The sequence below is a fragment of the Excalfactoria chinensis genome, chromosome 2 (genome assembly GCF_039878825.1).
Source record: "Excalfactoria chinensis isolate bCotChi1 chromosome 2, bCotChi1.hap2, whole genome shotgun sequence".
Lineage (NCBI taxonomy): Eukaryota > Metazoa > Chordata > Aves > Galliformes > Phasianidae > Excalfactoria > Excalfactoria chinensis.
Window position 1 is genome coordinate 91,810,969 of NC_092826.1, and position 17,543 is coordinate 91,828,511.

The window sequence follows — 17,543 nt, forward strand, 5'->3', positions numbered from 1 at the left end:
GGCTGTGTCCTCCCTGTGCTCCTGATGCAGCAATGGGAGAAGTACTTCACTGCCTCACTCTCCCCAAGCAGACTCTCTATTGCTGCAATCAGAGCAGTATACTTTAATGCTTCTTGATGTGCTCCAGATAAGATCAGCTTTTTCAGTCCCAAGTGTTGGCTGAGCTGACCTGACTAATGTTTTTAGCAAAAGGAATTAAGATACAGTCACTGCAAAGACCTGCTGTGTCAAGCAGGTGAAATGGACAGTTTGATTTGGAGATGCCTGTAGTTGAACGGAGAGAGATGTTTGTTTGTGAAGTTCAGGCCAAATGTCAGGGTTAGACACTACTCAAAATCTGGAACGGTTGAACTTGCGTTCCCTATTCATTTTCAGGTTGTGATTGTTAGAAATACCTCAATAATTTTGGTCTCCGATAAAAGCAGTTTTTATTTGCGATTGCTTTATACCTTCTCTCCAATGCATTTCCCCTCCCCTGTTTCTCCTTTGGTTGGGTATTCCAGGTTACAATTTTACCTGAGGTTTACATTTGTTAGTTACATTCTGACACTTGCTAATTCATGCGCTATGTTGTGGCAGTCAGTCACCATCCTCCTGTTTCTGTTTCCAAGATGTCTCAGTACTATTATCATATTGATATGTTGATTCCCTTCAAAGCTTCTTCCATTCTGTCTGAGGGATGCTTTGTTAAACAAAGAGCCCCGGGGGAGTGATTCCAGTCCTTTCTGATACTTCCTGATACTGCCTGATCCTTCAGGCATATCCTTGGGTATGTCACGACTTGTCTATTTTTACAATGTGTACAATGAAACTTTACATATATATATTTATATCTAAACATACATTGTTGCTAGTTTATACAGGTATATTGTTAATGATTTTAACATTTCCTCTTTGGATCCATTATTACTCAGGTCTTGTTTGTCAATGTCGCGTTCCAATTTATAGGAGGGAGGCAAAGTTCTTTGATATATGTATACCTGGCATGAGATTAAGAAGCAACAGTTCAAATGTTGGTCCAACCAGTTTATTACAAGTCCTAGCCGTTTAGGGAGATGGGAAGCTGGGCGATAGGAAAGGTAGGAAATATAAGCAAGGAGTGTCTGTAGAGAGCAAAAGAAATAGTCACCACCGTGAGTCCAGCGAGGTACACAATAGGTCCGTTGATCTCAGGAACTGGTCTGATCGCCACATGGGATGGGAGAAAGCCAGGAATCTCCGCAGCAAGCAGGCCTTGGGAGATTCTTCTGAAGAGGTTTTCCCTTCAGGGAATTCTCATCAAAGGTGTCTTTGGGAGTTTATCTCCAAAGTCCCTAGTTTAGCAAGGGCCTTTTATCCCCCATTTCTGTGGGTGTTCTTTTCTCTCAGTTTAGTGCGACATTCCTGGGCCAACAGATAAAGGAGCAGGAAGCGGTGCCTCCGTTGCCATGTGCAAGCAGTATTGCCTTTTGCAGTGGTCAGCTCCTTCAGTCAGCACCCCTGAAAAAGACTGCTTGTCCTGCTTCTGCTTATCTTTGCTATCATAAGCAGAGGTACTGTGGCATGGTGACACCCACCATTCACCCCCCTGGATAATTCAGAGTCTTATCACCAGTAAGGCCTCACAAAGCAAGCTTTGAGACAAAAAAAAAAAAAAAAAAAAAAAAAAAACAGGTTTGACTTTCACAGACCAGCACCGAAAATTAATAGTTTTATTCCAGACAGCTGGACAGACAGGAGCTGCAGTCTTTGTATCCATGACTTTTACCTAATTTTTAATAACTACAAATTGCTTCACTTATATATTGAGACCATGAAATAAAATATTCTTATCTTGCTCTAAATGCATAAACAACATTTAATTCCCACACGATCAACACAAGGTGTTTACATACTAGGTTGAGTTAGCTTAAGTCGTTCCCTATTAAATGACACCATTTGTATCAGACTGCTTTGATTAAGGTTATGTCTGCATGCAGGTGATGCGCCCCAGGTAAGCAAGTTGTTGCAGTCATGAATCACTCTAGTCTCATTCAAATTTCACTTGTGTTTTGGCTGTCTTTTGATTTCTATGCCTAGCAACGTGTAGGTGGAGTATTAAAAACAGTTATCTGCTGGCATTTCTTGCCAAAAAAAACCTTCTTGCCAAAAGCTGTCTGGTGGTTTGCTTCCCCTAGGAATCTGAAGCTGCATTTGATCCTGTAGATGGCAAACTGAATTGTCTTGAATCTGAGAAGAGTTGAGTTATAGCACAGAAGTCAATACCTACCTCTTCGCTCCTGGTCTTTCCTTTTGGGGAATGCAGGTCTTGGGGCTTTTGAAAAGACCTGCTGGTACTCACTGCTTCAAGGATATACATAAAGATAATTACTTTTTTTCCAGTGCAGACTCTACAGTAATCTGCACTTATCTGCATTATTGCTGCAGGACCTTCTGTCTCATAGACTCACGATACAGACTTCATGAAGGAAGATTTTGAGTGGTGAATCAGAAGTGACTTTGAAGTGTTCACCAGATGCCTCTTCTAGAGGTATCTCCTCCACTTCATGCTATGCTTCTAATTTAGAGACTCACAGATTTAGAGACAAACAGTCAGTCAATTCAGTTCCTTTCAATGAAAGGCAACATGATGTTTCTCTTTGTACCCATATGAGATATGTAAAGCATAATTTTTGAATACTTGCTCTTGGAAATACTGGAGGGAGTTTCATGACTTGAATGTGTTATATTGTGCTTGTTTGTGGCGTGACAGCACGTAACGCACAAAAGAAAAACCTAAAGCAGTGTTTCAGAGTTTTTTTAAAATATATTCATCTTTGTTGGCATGGGTTAGAGACCCAAGGCTTTGTCTCCAAACCTTTCTTAGGGTAATAAAAGGCGTCTGAACTCTGAACCTCAAGGCTAGAAGTAAATAGCCTGTCATTGCCAATGCAGGCCACCTCTGAAAATAGATAGCTCTACCAGTAATGTATGATTTACTGCAGAAATTGCAGGTAAATGTACTCTAGAGATCTAGATAGTCTTTATTTGATTCAATGTGACAAAACTTTTATTCCACAATAAATGTATTTCTTGTTGCTTCTTTTCCAATATAGCTTGAGTCACAAAGAGCTTTTCCCCCATTTTTTACTGGAAACATAGTCCATGCGTTATACTGACATAAATATATTACATTAAGAAATTTAAGCAATTTAACTTTCTTTCAATGCATTTTTCTAGCATTTAGTAGAGTGAAAGGGTTATATTTGTTGTTGATTTTACTTTGCAGGGACTATGTCTTATTTTTGTGTTTACTAGTAAAAAGCTCATTACTTGAGCGTGAGAGATGCCTTATGGAGTCACAAGATAAGTAAATTGGAAGAGTGGTATTATGCAATTTTTTCTCATCTTTTTTCTGCCTCTCCATATTCACATTGTAAAAGATTGATTTCCAAAAGACAAGATAAATATGGAAACCTGATATCTGAAAATGCTATCTGTTGAGAATTTGTGTCTTGATTTCACTGTGGGAAAAATTATGTTTGTTCTATTCCGATTTTTGAACAGGGCAGTATCTGTGCAAGTGTTGTCCCAGCATCAACTATTTGCTTTAGTATTGTAAGTATTGTATTTAGTATATAAGTATATAAGTATTTAGTATTGTACCCAGCAGTTTGCTGAGCACCAAACAGTTGTTCACTCATTTTCCCTTCTTCCCCATGGGATGCGGGAGAGAATAATAATTTAAAAAAGCTAACAGAGTAGGACCTGCTTGTTGAAATAAACTGTTTACTAAGATAGAGAAAAGAAAAAGGATAATAGTTATGACCATATATATACATACATATATATACATATATACACAAATGTGTATAACAAGTGATGCACAAGCTCTCTTGGAAGTGTGCTTTTCACACCCCCAGCTGATGCCCATCTACCCTACCAAACACCAGAAGAGAGAGAGATGAATTTCTACCCCCTTCAAAACTCTTTCCACATATTGTCATATGATATGGAGTATTGCTTTGACCAGTTTAAACCAGCTGTCCCAATTCTGTTCCCTCCCATTTTCTTGGGCCCTTCACTGAACATGGCCTTGGCTCTGTACGACACTTCTTAGCAGCAACTATAAACATTGCTGTTATCAACATTGTTTTTCTCCTTGAATCAAAAACATAGCACCATACCAGAAACTCTGAAAAAAAACAGTTATATCCAAGATGAAACTAAGACACTTCCCTATATTTAGAATGATGAAAGGTATCAAAAAGCAGAAGGAGCAAGATTTTTTTTGCATCCTTCAGCAAAGTGGATCACACCGCTCCCTGTGAGCAGCAACCTATCTTGCAGTTCAGAAGAAATAGTAACCCTTCTGGAAATTGCATCTCACTTTAGCTTTTGGCCTGAATTTCTCTTTCTCAGTCAAAGTTCTCATCTGTAGTGCCTGTTCATTTAGAAGCAAACAAAAGGCTGAATACCAAAATCAAGAAGGCTCCTCCGGTTTCTCACCTGGTGAATTCAGCATCACTGCAACTTGAGCTGTGCATTGGACAGAAAACTTTCAGTGATGCTGGGATAAAAATGGTGCAGATATTTCATAGGATATTTCGTAGACAAAAGAATTCACAGAATCTGATTAAAAATCCCCAAATATCAAATAGGCAGGACAAAAAATGGCTTCTGAACAAATGTTTAAAATGATATCTTAATGTATGAGTACAAAGGAGGCAAATAATCTCATGTTCACTGTCAGCATCTGTTTAAAGTGACTAAATGGTGCTGTTAGCAATGCTTTGTTTTTTTGTTGTTTTTGTGAAATGAAGCCATATAATGTATGTTGTCTCACTCCAATTTACAGGAGGGAGGCAAGGTTCTTTTGATATATTATGCCCAGTGTGAGATTAAGAAGAAAACATTCAAATGTTGTTCCAACCAGTTTATTAGAAATAATAGTCAGCTGAGGGGATGGGGAAGGGAGAGCAGAGAATACCAAAATTAGGGCGATGAGGATGGGAAAGTGGGCAATAGGAAAGGTAGGAAAAGGCAAGAACTGTAAAAGCAGGGGTTGTCACCACCTGGATGCAGCAGCGTCCCATCACATGTCGTTTTGTTGGTCCGAGGAAAAAAGGGAGTAGGGGAGAGCAGCAGCAGAGTGGCAGGCGACAAGCAGTAGACCAGTGCAGCGCAGAGCAGTCAGTGGAAGGAGCAGCGAGGTCTCACGGAGCAGAGTCTCAAGCAGCTTTCCCAGGAGAGTCCGTTGGCAACAGTAGGGCGACAGTAGAGGAATCTGAGGCCAGATACCTATCTTGACGTTCTTCTGCATGCAGGCATGCAGGTGTTCGTGTAGTGAGGCATCTGATGTCAGAAAACCAACTTGTTCATGTAGTGAGGCATCTGATGTCAGAAATCTCCTTGTTCACCAAGTGAGGCATCTGATGTCAGAAAACCTAACATCATGGTTTGTCCATGTTGCTCTTTTTATCCTACTTCTTCCCTGCATACGTGACTGGGGACTTGGGTCAGAGTCATGTGAGTACCCCTGAGATGGCCATCTTCCTTGAGATAAGCCCACAGAAAAGACCACGGCCATTCATCTGCAGCTTATCTCTCTTGTTGCCACTGGACTTGTCCATCTGTTTCCCTCAGACAAAGGATTTATCATCCCCTGCCCAGGGCTTGCCTGGACTTGTCCATCTTCAGCAAACTTTGAGGCAATAGTGTAAAAAGCATAGCCTCTTCCATATGTATGTAAACAAAATCCACAAACACCTTATAAAGACTGACATGAAAAAGTATTATTTATATAGCTTTTCTTTGATCGTGAGATGTTTTGGTTTGGTTTTTAAAACAAAATTAAATCTGTCATTAAAAAGATATTTTTGTGGGTTTTTTTCTTTGTTTGTTTGTTTTATTTTAAAGCTAATATATATTAATTTCCTACTGAAGCCTCAGTAGTCCCAGGGCTTGGAAGTGTGTGCCCCATTTCTGAACACAGAGGATAAACTGCTAGCTAGTTGATTAAAGTGGAGAGGGAGGAGAAAAAAAGGCTTTGCAGGGCTCAGGAGGAGAAAGCAGAGCAAGACTGAGGGCACTGTTCTTATTGGAAATTGTTACAGGAAATCAGTCAGACTGTTTCTGAGAGCACAACTAGCTCAAGGATCCTCAGCAGCCAGTTTTTCACTCAAATGAAATCTTTGGTAGTCGATGAGACTAAGAATTTGTTTTCAATAATGCATCTCCTTTTCTTAATTATGGGGACAATCCTCTCAATAGAATCTGTTTGTAGCTGCAGTATCGACCACCAGCCTGAGTTCTGTATCCAAAAACAGACTGCAAAAGCAAACAGAGAAGAACTTTAGATGAGCTTTTTGCAAACACAACTGATAGATTCATGCATGTTACCACTCCTGCAGCCTTCCTGGAGCCAAGTGCTCTGGTGCAGGGTAAAGGAGAAGCAGTGGTTATTTTTGGCTAAAAAGGGGTTTTGCTGTGTCATGGTAAGTTACATTTTTGTTGGAAAGGAGAGGGGAAAAAAAACAACAATCTGACACTGTGGCTTAGACAGAAAATTGCAAAGACACAGTGGGCAAAGACATGATTTCAATGAAATCCTTAATTTTTCTGAGGGCGGGGAAGCAATCTGATCCAACCCAGTCACTGGACTGAGAACAGAATCTCCTATTGGATTTCATGTTCTGTCTCAGGCACGTGCCCTGTGCTGGGTTGCCTGTGAGTGTGCTCAGAGTAGCTGCAACTCCATGAGTATGTGTTGACATGTTGCACGTTTACCATATAGGCTTGAGGATAAATGGGATCAGTAATGGTTTTATAGATATTAGAGGTACACAGGGTGTTAGTAAACATTAATTATTTGTTTAACAAAAAGACAAAGGAGTAGAATTAAAAATCATAATACTTGTTCCTAGGGGACGTTTTGTAACAGAAATAATTCTCTGGCTCCATCCTTGTGGTGAAATTATCTATGTCCAGTTGTCTTTTCCTGAAGAAAGCAAACTGGTCTAGATTTCTAAGTAATCCACAGTAAATGAAGGGATGCAAATGATCTCATCCCAAATTCTACTCCTACAAATCCTACTCAATGCATTGAAAGGAAGCAGTGCTGCCAGGAAGGCGAAGGTAAGTGGAATCTATTAGAAGTATAATAGAGTTTATTAGTTGGTCACCTGTGCTCAGCTGTCAGGGAAAGCAAGAAGCTGTGCACGTGCCTTGTAAGCTGTCAGGGTTGATCAGGGTAGGCTTTGAAATAGTAATTACCCACTCTCACAGAAATGTTTCAGACAAAGGCATAGCTACTTTATTGATGGTGTGTTTTGTGCATGAAGATAAATACTGTTTTGTTCTTTTACATCTAACATCTGCTTTAACAAGATGGAGCACATCTTGTTAGTAGTGCTAAAATACTGATAATAGGCAATGGAGACTTTCTGCTGTTAATGATTCCTATTGATCTGGGGGAAGCAGCAGTTGTAGCAGTGACACTGGTATAGAAGCTCTCAATTTCTTACCTTCATTTTTTAACATTTTTTAACATTTTTTAACATTTTTTAACATCTTCTCATTGCTCCCAAGCAGGTGATGTGACAGTAGGAGTTCTAGCTATTCCTACAGTGCCATGATTACAAAGCTGGAGAATTCTGCTGGAAATAAGTGTGGAAACTTCTAACATCCATTTGCATTTCTGAAGGCTCAACCAACATGGGTGGTTTCCATCCAGGATAGAACATGCCATTCCATTAACATGCTTTCTCTTTTTAAATGACACAGTTAAGCTAGTACGTGCTTTCACTGCCACCTCCTGCACTGCCACCGGCATGCAGCTGGGCACTCTGCTGGAGGGCCCCTAACTGACACTGTTCACTACACCTGGATCAGGGATACCCAGTTCCCCAGAACCTGGGCAATTAGGTGTTCTGGGCAAGATGGGGCCACATCTTGATTTTGTGAGCTCGCTCATATGGGTCTGGTGAGGTTACAGAAATACTGCTGTGTACTGCATAAACAACTACCAAAAGTTATAGCACTTGTAAAAATTGCCAAATGTAATCCCTGCTTACTCCAAGCTCTGTGTGGTCCTGTCACGTCCACGCAGATCCAGCCAGCCTTTGAGGCACTTCTATATAGTATCAGTACTGAAAACACTATGTGCTTTATTGTAAATTCCAGCTATTTGCAACTTCCCATTCTGCAGTTCCCACTGCACAGATATCAAGGACCCAGTTTTTTCCTTTGTATACATTTATGTAAAATAAAATTGACTTCAGTGAAGTCAGAATAATGACAAGTGTGAAAAGAGGAGAAATGAAAGAAAAATCAGGCTATCAACTTTTTTAAAAAAGCTTATGCATAACTAATACTTCCAATTTAAATGCAGATTTTTGCTCCTAGCACAGACCTTTATAGAAGACCTCTCCAGATAAACTGTAATAGGATACCAAACGGTAATTCACTATTTAACTTGTGTTTTAGCTTATGAATCTTAATTTCTTATTATTTTGTTGCAACATTTGCTTAGGGGAAAGAACTGCATTGCTTGTAATAAGGCTGATAATTAACATTTAATTATATTTGTTTATTATACTTAATTATTTTGATATTCCAAACACCCATGCTGGGAGTCTATCTACTTCTATTTTGAGTGATGGAAATCAGCAAGGTGTGACGTTACATATTTCAAGAAGTAAGCAAGACACATGGCTGAGAAAAGGCAGTGTAGTGTGGCTACTACAGTCTATTACAGTATGATATGCTCACTGTGGGGGTGTGACTTGTGGTTGCATCAGTAAGGCTCTGAGCTGTTGCTGAAATCCCATGGAGTGGGGACCCTTGTTTTACTGATGGCCAGGAGGCTTCCATTTGACTTACTGTCTTTATCTAAAGACATCAAGTATGGCTGTTCTGCTGTTCTCACAACAAATTCACTGCCATCACCAAATCTGCTCCTGGATAAGGAGGGTCTTGCCACTTGTGAACTCTGTCCAACATGATCATTAGTTAACCCTCAGTTTCCCCACGTCATCCATGGTTCTCTTACAAATGTAGGAATAACCAGAAGACCTGCTCATTCAATTAAGTCTTTAATGACATGATTTGCTTTTGCCACATATGATAGGCATACAAAGAAATTTCTTCTCTGTTGCATATGCCTCCCTCAAGCTCTGTATAAGTTACATTAATTCAATTTTAATGTAAGTTTTCTTCTCCTATAAATACCTTAAATAAGGTCCTTTGAATAAGGACTACAAGTCTACTAGACCATGACCATTAATGAGGTTACCTGATACCAGGAGTTAGTGTTTTTGCATCAGCTGATTGTATGAGTAGGCCAAATGCAGCTGCAGTTGAAGTCTGTTTTCTCATTTTACAGCCTGAAAGCATGCAGTGCAGTAGTGAGCACATCAGCTGGCAGCATCCTTGGGTCTCATTTATTTTTAGCACTGCCAGCAGAAAAATAAACCACACAACTGTTCTAGAGATATAATCTTGATAAGGATTTTATAAATGTAATTTTAGGCTTTAGTTTTTTTCTTCGTGGCATTTGTTTTAGTAACATTTTTATTGTTATTATTTCTAAACTCCAGAGCAGTCACACTTCATAAGCGCACTGTAGAGCTATGACTTGGTAATGTTCTTGTGCAATCCCCACTCCCTTGAGGCACAGACACCTAGACACAGTGCCACTGAGACACACTGACTTTATGAATGGAAAGCAATGAAAAATAGCAGATCTACCCTGGAAGAGCTGGTAGAATATTTTTTCTCACAGTTTATTGTCAGTAAACACAGTTCTTTTGGAACCAAAGCACTAAGCCAAACTTTAAGTGAAAATGGGTCTAGTGCTTCTGGGATCTGGAGGGGTCTCTCACTTTTGCTGAATCTTTTCATCTAAATCAGCCCTTGAATTCTCTTGTGAGAAAAAAATAAAAAATAAATAAAAAATAAAAAATCACTATTTATCTTAAGGAAAGTTTTCAACAACAAATAAACATTACTTTAATTACTGAATTGTAAACATTCCAGGTCTTCTCCAGACTGAAATTTTATAAAAATCACAAACTGAAATCCTTCTTTTGCATCAGTTCTGTTACCTGTCAAAACTATAAATATAATTACAAGACAGAAAAAAGGTTGTTTTCTTTGGAAGACATTTCAGAAAAATAAAATCAGCAGTGAGAATGGCTTTGTTGCTAGAACTTAACAAAGCATACTAAAAGCTATTAAAAAGATAAGGAAAGGATCAAGTATGAACTGGTAGAATTTTTCACTTTTTTGTCCATGTATACTTGACATCATAGTGCCTGATGCAGTAGGAAGTTTTCCTGGAAATAGTATGTATGTACATCCTCTTATCTTCTTTACTGGTTTAAGCATATTGCGTAGAAAGCATGCATTTTTAATTGTGTTAGTGGAAAAGTTGTCTGATTGTTAAACTAAGTAATTGGAATTTGTCCATTTGGTCAATGTGAATTAACAGTAATTTTTGAAATAGTCTTTGCATTTTTCATTTCAGCATTTCAAACTGATCCATGTGCAAAAAAAAAAAAAAAAAAAAAAAAAAAAAAATCTGAGAGAAAGCTAAAAGTCGCCACCTAATGGGCAAGAAGTTTTTATTAAGAAAGGCAAACAAGATTTTCATTTTATGCACGAGGAAATACTGCTTTAATTTGGTTTCATTAAGCTGCCACATTGTTCTTAATTCTTGCCTTCTACAAAGCCATTATTTCAGATGCAAAGCCAAAATGGTAAGAATTATTGTAATAATCTTGAGCAAGAAGTAATAAATGATACAAAATGAGTGGGGTAATACAAAAGAAAGGTAAAAGTTGATTCATAATGTTTTAGGATTTTCGTCTGTTCAAAATATACAGTAACCAATTGTGAGTAGTTGTCTGTCAACAAATAGTTGGAACCAAATATCAAGTTATGGGTGTTTCCAGACAGGATTTAGAACAGGAGTGTCTGGGGAGTATTTTCACATGGGGACCTCTCCCCATGTGTTACTTCAGCTTCCTTGAATGATCTGCTTACCTCTGAGATGTGAAATCTGTCTTCTCTGGCAACCTCACCCCATACACCAATTGCAGTGAGGCACTGCCTCATCAGCCTCTGCTCTCACTTCCAGAGGCAAACACAACTCCCTTGCCCTGCCATTTGTCAAGAACCCTGTCTAGCATTGTTGTGTGTCCAAAATCATCCTGGCAAGATATAGCAGATTTATTTTAGTTGCATAATTATCGAGTACAATGTTACTTGTTTTTTCCTTCATCATCTTGTGTACTGCATTGCAGTTGTGCTGCAGACTCCCAGGATACTCAAACGGTAGGAATCTGCTGTTTAAAGCAGAAGTGAAACTCAGATGTTATTTTCTCTTTCCAACCATATATAGCTAGTAGATGAAACAATTTCTTCAGTGCATTTCAGGATCATAATTTGTGGGAGAAGGAATGAGCAGAGGCAGCTGAAGATTTAGCATGGGACACTGAATACATTTTATGTCCTGCCATTTTTTCTGACTGCTCCTCATGTTAAGACATGCAACAACTCCCCCTGTGTAGCTTACAGCAACTGGTGGACAGTGTAACATTCATTGTCGCATTATGGTATATGAGTTTAATTATAGCCCACCTTCATGACCACAATTGGAATATTTATCTATCTTCTGTTCATACCCGGAAAATAACTTATATATTGCTTTGCACACTTCTTGATCACCACCTGGCACCTGTCATTTGGTTTGTTTTGCAAACTGAAAGAAAGGAAGATCTTGGAATTCTTACTTTTCCAACTAACTGGTATTTACTAAGCTATTTTTTTTTAGGTTAAATTTACTCAGTCGTTTTATGTGGGACTTCTTTGTGGGACTAGCAAATGCCCATTTTTAAATGCTTTTGTTTAAACAAAAATTAATATTACGTTAAGCCTCTTTCTTTCTTTTTTTTAGCTAACCAGGTGTTGAAGTTTGGAACCCTTGTCAGTACTTCCAATACCTATGACAGCTCTGGGACTGTGACCATCAAGACAGACAAGCCTTTGCTGTGGACAATGGCAATTAAACTTTAAGATGAACTGCAACTGTCTTTTCTAATCCAAGTGAACTTACTTCAAAGTTTCACTGAATTGAGACAGTAAAGCTGACTGTAAGGGAATAAGTATGCACTGTATATAATAAATGTAATAAATGGAAAACAGGTCTGAAATAAAAGTTGTTTAAGACCAAATTGAGTCTACAAACAACAAATCAGAAGACTCACTGCCACTCTATATGATCACAAACAAGCATATGTAAATAAATTACTAACCTGGTTAGTTTGAACTATTATTACAATACTAAACTATTTTTTCCCATTTTACCAAAAAGATACAGTACTTAGTTGCACAGAGTACACTTTCATTATGAAAAGGTGATAGCATGAAGCATAATTGTTTCCAGTCCCTATTTCTAAAATGTATAGTTGCTGGTGACATTTTCTCAAAAAGAGTAATAGTTGAAACTTTCTACTCATAAGGCAAATTTGTCCATTGAAGAAGCTTTGGTTTTGCTGTAACTCTAACATCAGACTTCACAACATTAAGTGATTTTAAAGTCTGCAATGCAAAGTAACTCTGTAACTTTTACAGTTATCAAATCTTTCTAGTAAGTTTTTGGAGTGAAATACAAATTTCTTGCTCTCAATATGCAGACCAAGAGCATTCCATCTACCAATTTCTGCAGTTTTTGAATCAAAGTATTTGAATCAAAATATTCAGTACTTGAAAAGTCTACATCAGTATATGCAGAGGCCTTTGTAATTCTGTATGTAAATGTCTTACAGAACCAGTATCCAAAACAAGTCAGCAAGACTATGCTTCCTTTCCAGCAGTCTGAATAAGTTTTTGTTGATTCCCTGAAGAACTGTTTACTGTTTCTGAAAACTTACTTAACCTCAAACTGCATGTCTTAGTAACCAAATTTTATTTCCTTAATTTTGCCACCAGAGTAAAGATCAGCAATGAAAGTTTTTTGTTTTGTTTTGTTTTTCTAATTTTTTTTTTCTTCTGTTAAGTAGAATCAGTTGCAAATGCAGAAATGAATTGGAAGTGGTGATAAATCTAAAAATTAATTAGAACAATTCCAATTGATAGACTTTTAGCTCATCACTTACAATAATTATGTCTTCTCACTACCTTCCTTTGCATTGGAACAGATTCTGAAAAGAGACTGCATATTCTCCACCTGTAGAGTTTTTAAGGACTGAACAGGACAAACCTCTAAGCAGTCTCATCAGACCCAGCTTTGAGCATGAGGTTGGACTGGAGATGTCTCAAGGTTCCTTCGTTCTTGAATTATTCTATTACAGTAGAGAAAAGTAAGAAGAAACACTCTAGTATTTAAAAAGAAAATGTTGTAATGTAGGTAGATATGATTGTGTACCCTTTGAAAGAGAAATAACATATCAGGAACATCTGAAAACCCAGCGTGAGTTGGCAATCTATTTAACAAAAAAAAAAAAAAAATTACAAAGTTGCGATTTTTTTCTTTTTCAGTGAATGTCATAATGTCTCATTCATTATGATGAGCATTCAGCTGCCTCTGTTGAGAGGACAGAGCTTCAGAGTTCTGCTGAGAGGACAGAGCTTCAATTAACCAAGCATCATCAAGTGATCCTGTATAAAGCGTAATTTAGCTTCCCACCATTGCCTTGTTGGGAAGATGTCATGGGTTAACCGAAAATCTACCTGCACCCGTGACAGGGGGACAGCCGGCCTGCAGGGTTGCTGGCCCAAAAGGAAAAGAAAAACAGCGGCAACAATCTAAGGAGGCACACTTATTTACTAAATACTATATTGAAATATAGGACAACACAATATAATACAATATAATTGGAATTAAGGCTAACAAATCAAGTAAAATAGGAGAGAGAGTGAGTCCCGAAACCGAGAGGCCTACTGTAACTCTAGGCAAAATGGCTGGAATGCTCCCACATGCTCCCCCTCTGGCTCCAAGGATCCAAAAAAGAGAGTCCAGCCCCGAAGTGAGATTATATAGTGTCCTGGTCCCGTGACTTGTCCTTGACTGTGATATTCTCTGGGACATGCAGTCTTCTGTGAGCAGCACATTCGGTAAAATTATCCATGCTTTACATGATGTTATGATGTGGAATACTGATAGCAAAATTACAAAATTACAAAACCATGACAGAAGAATATTACTAGTATTATAATATATATCCTGTTTTTAAATATTTAACTTAACTTAGAGGCATAACTTAGCCATGTTTAGTGGTCACAGAATAGTATTTTACCTGTCCACACAGGTAAACATACACTGAAGAACTGGAAATCAAAAATATTTTACATTCAGTTTTGAAGCAGATACTTGAAAAGAAACTTAACAACTAAGGATCTAATATCATAATATCATAGTATCATAGTATCGTGCCAGTTGGAAGGGACCTTAGAGATCATCGAGTCCAACTCCCGGGATTCGAGCCCTCTAGTGTAGCAGAGCAGCAGTTCTACCACTTGCGCCACAGGGGGGATTCAAACCCGGGCCCTCTGGTGTTGCAAGCGGTGGTTCTAACACCGTGCGTCACCGGGGCCACATATTTTGCAGCATGCTAAGATGTGAATCCAAAACTATTTACTTACTGATAAAATTATTTGAGTATCCTGTATCCTGTAAAGCAGGCAATCCCCAGCCCACAAACCACACATGACCTTGCACAATTCCCCACCAAGTGGCCCAGCCTGGACCCAGATGCACACCCATTGGTTGGTCATAATTGATCTCTGATTGATTGACACTGCCTGGGTCAAAGCCAAAGGAAGGCAAGGGCACAGTACAGTGATGACTCTTCCTCTTGTGTCCATCACACACTCAATAGCGCTGAAACCTGTATGTATTACACATGCCATGTGTTTGTGCCACTTGAGTGAAAAGCAGTGATTGCCAATACTAATATTTTAACCATCTGATGGCCTATTAGAAGAAAACAGAATCCCCCCCTCAAAAAAGAATTAAGAATAAAAAATGTGGATGAAGGAAGAGTGGGAAGAGTATTCAGTGAAAAATGGATAGATGAGTACTTTTATGTCATGATAATTAATATGGCACTATCCTTATTTTTAAGGAAACAGTTTTCAAAGATTGTAGTTTGAAAAGACATTATATGAAGAAAAATGCTGCCAAATTCAATACATATCAGGAAATGTAAATGTAAAGACTGAATAGTGGAACTGAAAAGTTTGTCATCCCAGCAAAATATTTTTAAAAAGCTAAAACTCAAATGGACTCTGCTATAAAAGCCAGTTATGTTTGGGCCCACTGGCCCAAAAAAACCCAAAAACTAACAGTGGTAATGATCTAAGGAGGAAACTTTAATAAATACATTGGAATGCAAGATAACGCAATAAAATAGGAATAAAGCTAATAAATCAAATAGAATGAGAGAGAAGAGTGTCTGAAACCAAAAGCCTTACTTTGAATTGAAGGTGCACGGCTGGGGAGCATACCCACACACTGCCAGGCAGCAAGCAAGAGGGTGAGACCTGTGGCTTTGTCCCATGACATAACTTCCATCTGAACGGAAAGTCCTCTGGGGTATGTAGTTCTATTCTTCTAAGAACCAGGTATTTGGAAAGTTGCCAGTCTGCAGAACTGGCGTATTAACTCTTTAATTCCCCATGCTTTATATGATGTTATGATGTGGAATGCCAATAACAAGAATCATAAAACCATGACAAGGTTTTTTTTGAAAAATAAATAAATAAATAAATCAAAACTGTTGATTATATTGATGGTAAATTAAGAAAGATTTGGAAAGTGTGGCAGATATGTTTCCTGATAAAAACAGATTTTTAATAATGAATATAGTGTCACTGTAGAAATGGATTCTTTGGTGCCATTGAAAGACACAAATTTTATTTGTATGTAACAGTAATGATTACATTAAAGCTATTTTCTTTAACCTTTTTCCAAATATTTGGTATAACTTTTGATGTTGCCTTGGTGATAGTTGGGCAGAAGAAAAAGGGGATACTTTAGGGACTTGTAACTTTAATAAAAGATGATGCAATTGCCACCAGCAAGTCACATTTGATGGTATGTCACTGTATTGTACATTAAGAAAATGTATGTGCAAGAGCTTTAAAATAAGATAATGTCATAAAAATTGACATTAAGTTGTCATTTCCTTCTGGCTTTGGGCCCAGCACTCTTCATTCCCTCTGACTTTCAGCCCTGTAAGCACCTTCCTTCTGGAATTCTGCACTTTAGGCCACATATCGCTTCTAACTGCAAACTTGGGCAATCTGTTTTTCACTGAAAACATTATTTCAGTCAGCTGCGTTCTTCTGAGGAGGAGGCTTTCCCTCCACAGCCTGAAAGAAGAGCAATTTTGACTTCAGGTGGTGTTCTTCACGAGAGCACAACTACTAGAGCTACTCAGCTTCCTCAGAGAGAGATTTGGTTCATTTTCTCCTTCTTCACATAAAGTAAGAGTGTAGCAACGGAGGAGAAAAGAAACAAACTGTCTAAATAAAGGGGAAGGGGCTTAGAATAGTGAGAGGAGTCATGCTTTCATCCAGTACACAATGTGAATTCAAAATTGTTCCCCCCTCTTTGGAGGAAAGCAGACAGCTGAAGTTGCACTTTCTCAGTTATGGAAGTGCTCAAGTCTGCACTTCTTGGTGGAAAGCATCATTCCCAGAGGACCCCCTATTCAAACCTTTTGGTTGCAGCAAAGAACAAGCGACTTCAACCTTCTGCTTCATGCCGATGTGGACATTTCAGTCTGCATCCTGAAAGAAGAGTGATTTTGTTTTCATGTAGTGTTGTCCCAAGAAAGGACAACTTCTAGCGATACTCAATGTGCTAGTCCCCTTACTTAGAGAGATTCTTTGTTCATTTTCTCTTTCACAGAAGGTATGAGTGCAGCAGTGGAGAAGGAGAAAGTAAACTGTCCCTCTATATAAAGGTGAAGGCCCTTGGAATGGTGCAAGGAAGCATGCTTTGTGTAAGTATCACAGTATCACAGTATCGTGCGAGTTGGAAGGGGCCTTAGAAATCATCGAGTCCAACTCCCGGGATTCGAGCCTTCTGTGTAGCAGAGCGGCACTTCTACCACTTGCGCCACAGGGAGGATTCGAACCTGGGCCTCCAGTGTTGCAAGTGGCACTTCTACCACTGCGTCACCGGGGCACAATAGTACACATGATAAATTCAAAATCCTTCCTTTCAGAGCTGCGGAGAATAACCCTCCTCTTCAGAGGAAAGCAGCTGGCTTAAGTTGCAATTTCTCAAGTATGCAAATGCCCCAATACACTCTTCTCACTGGAAAGCGAGATTCCGGGAGAAGACCTTTTCAAACCTGAGAATGACTTCTACCAGCTGCTCTCTGCCAAGGTGGGGGTTTCATTCCACAGCCGGGAAGAAGAGCAATTTAGACTTCACATTGTGTTCTTCCTGAAAAGACAAGTCCTAGCACTATCTTCCCTTACTTAGAGTCTTTGTTCATTTTTTCCTTCTTCACAGAATGCATGAGTGTAGCAATGGAAGAGAAAAGAAATGAACTGTCACTCTAAATAAT

General features: G+C 38.7%; 1 protein-coding gene across 5 annotated transcripts in view; it reads left to right on the forward strand.

Annotated features, from left to right (window-relative positions):
* TPK1 (thiamin pyrophosphokinase 1) overlaps nt 1-16,123 on the forward strand; it is a 133,626-nt gene extending 117,503 nt beyond the window's left edge. For all 5 annotated transcript variants that reach the window (XM_072329980.1, XM_072329983.1, XM_072329982.1 and 2 more), the window contains one exon: nt 11,918-16,123. In XM_072329980.1, the coding sequence (XP_072186081.1) occupies nt 11,918-12,036 (119 nt within the window). In that variant the 3' untranslated portion in view covers nt 12,037-16,123. The remainder of the gene's footprint in view (nt 1-11,917) is intronic.
* The last annotated feature ends 1,420 nt before the right edge of the window (nt 16,124-17,543 follow it).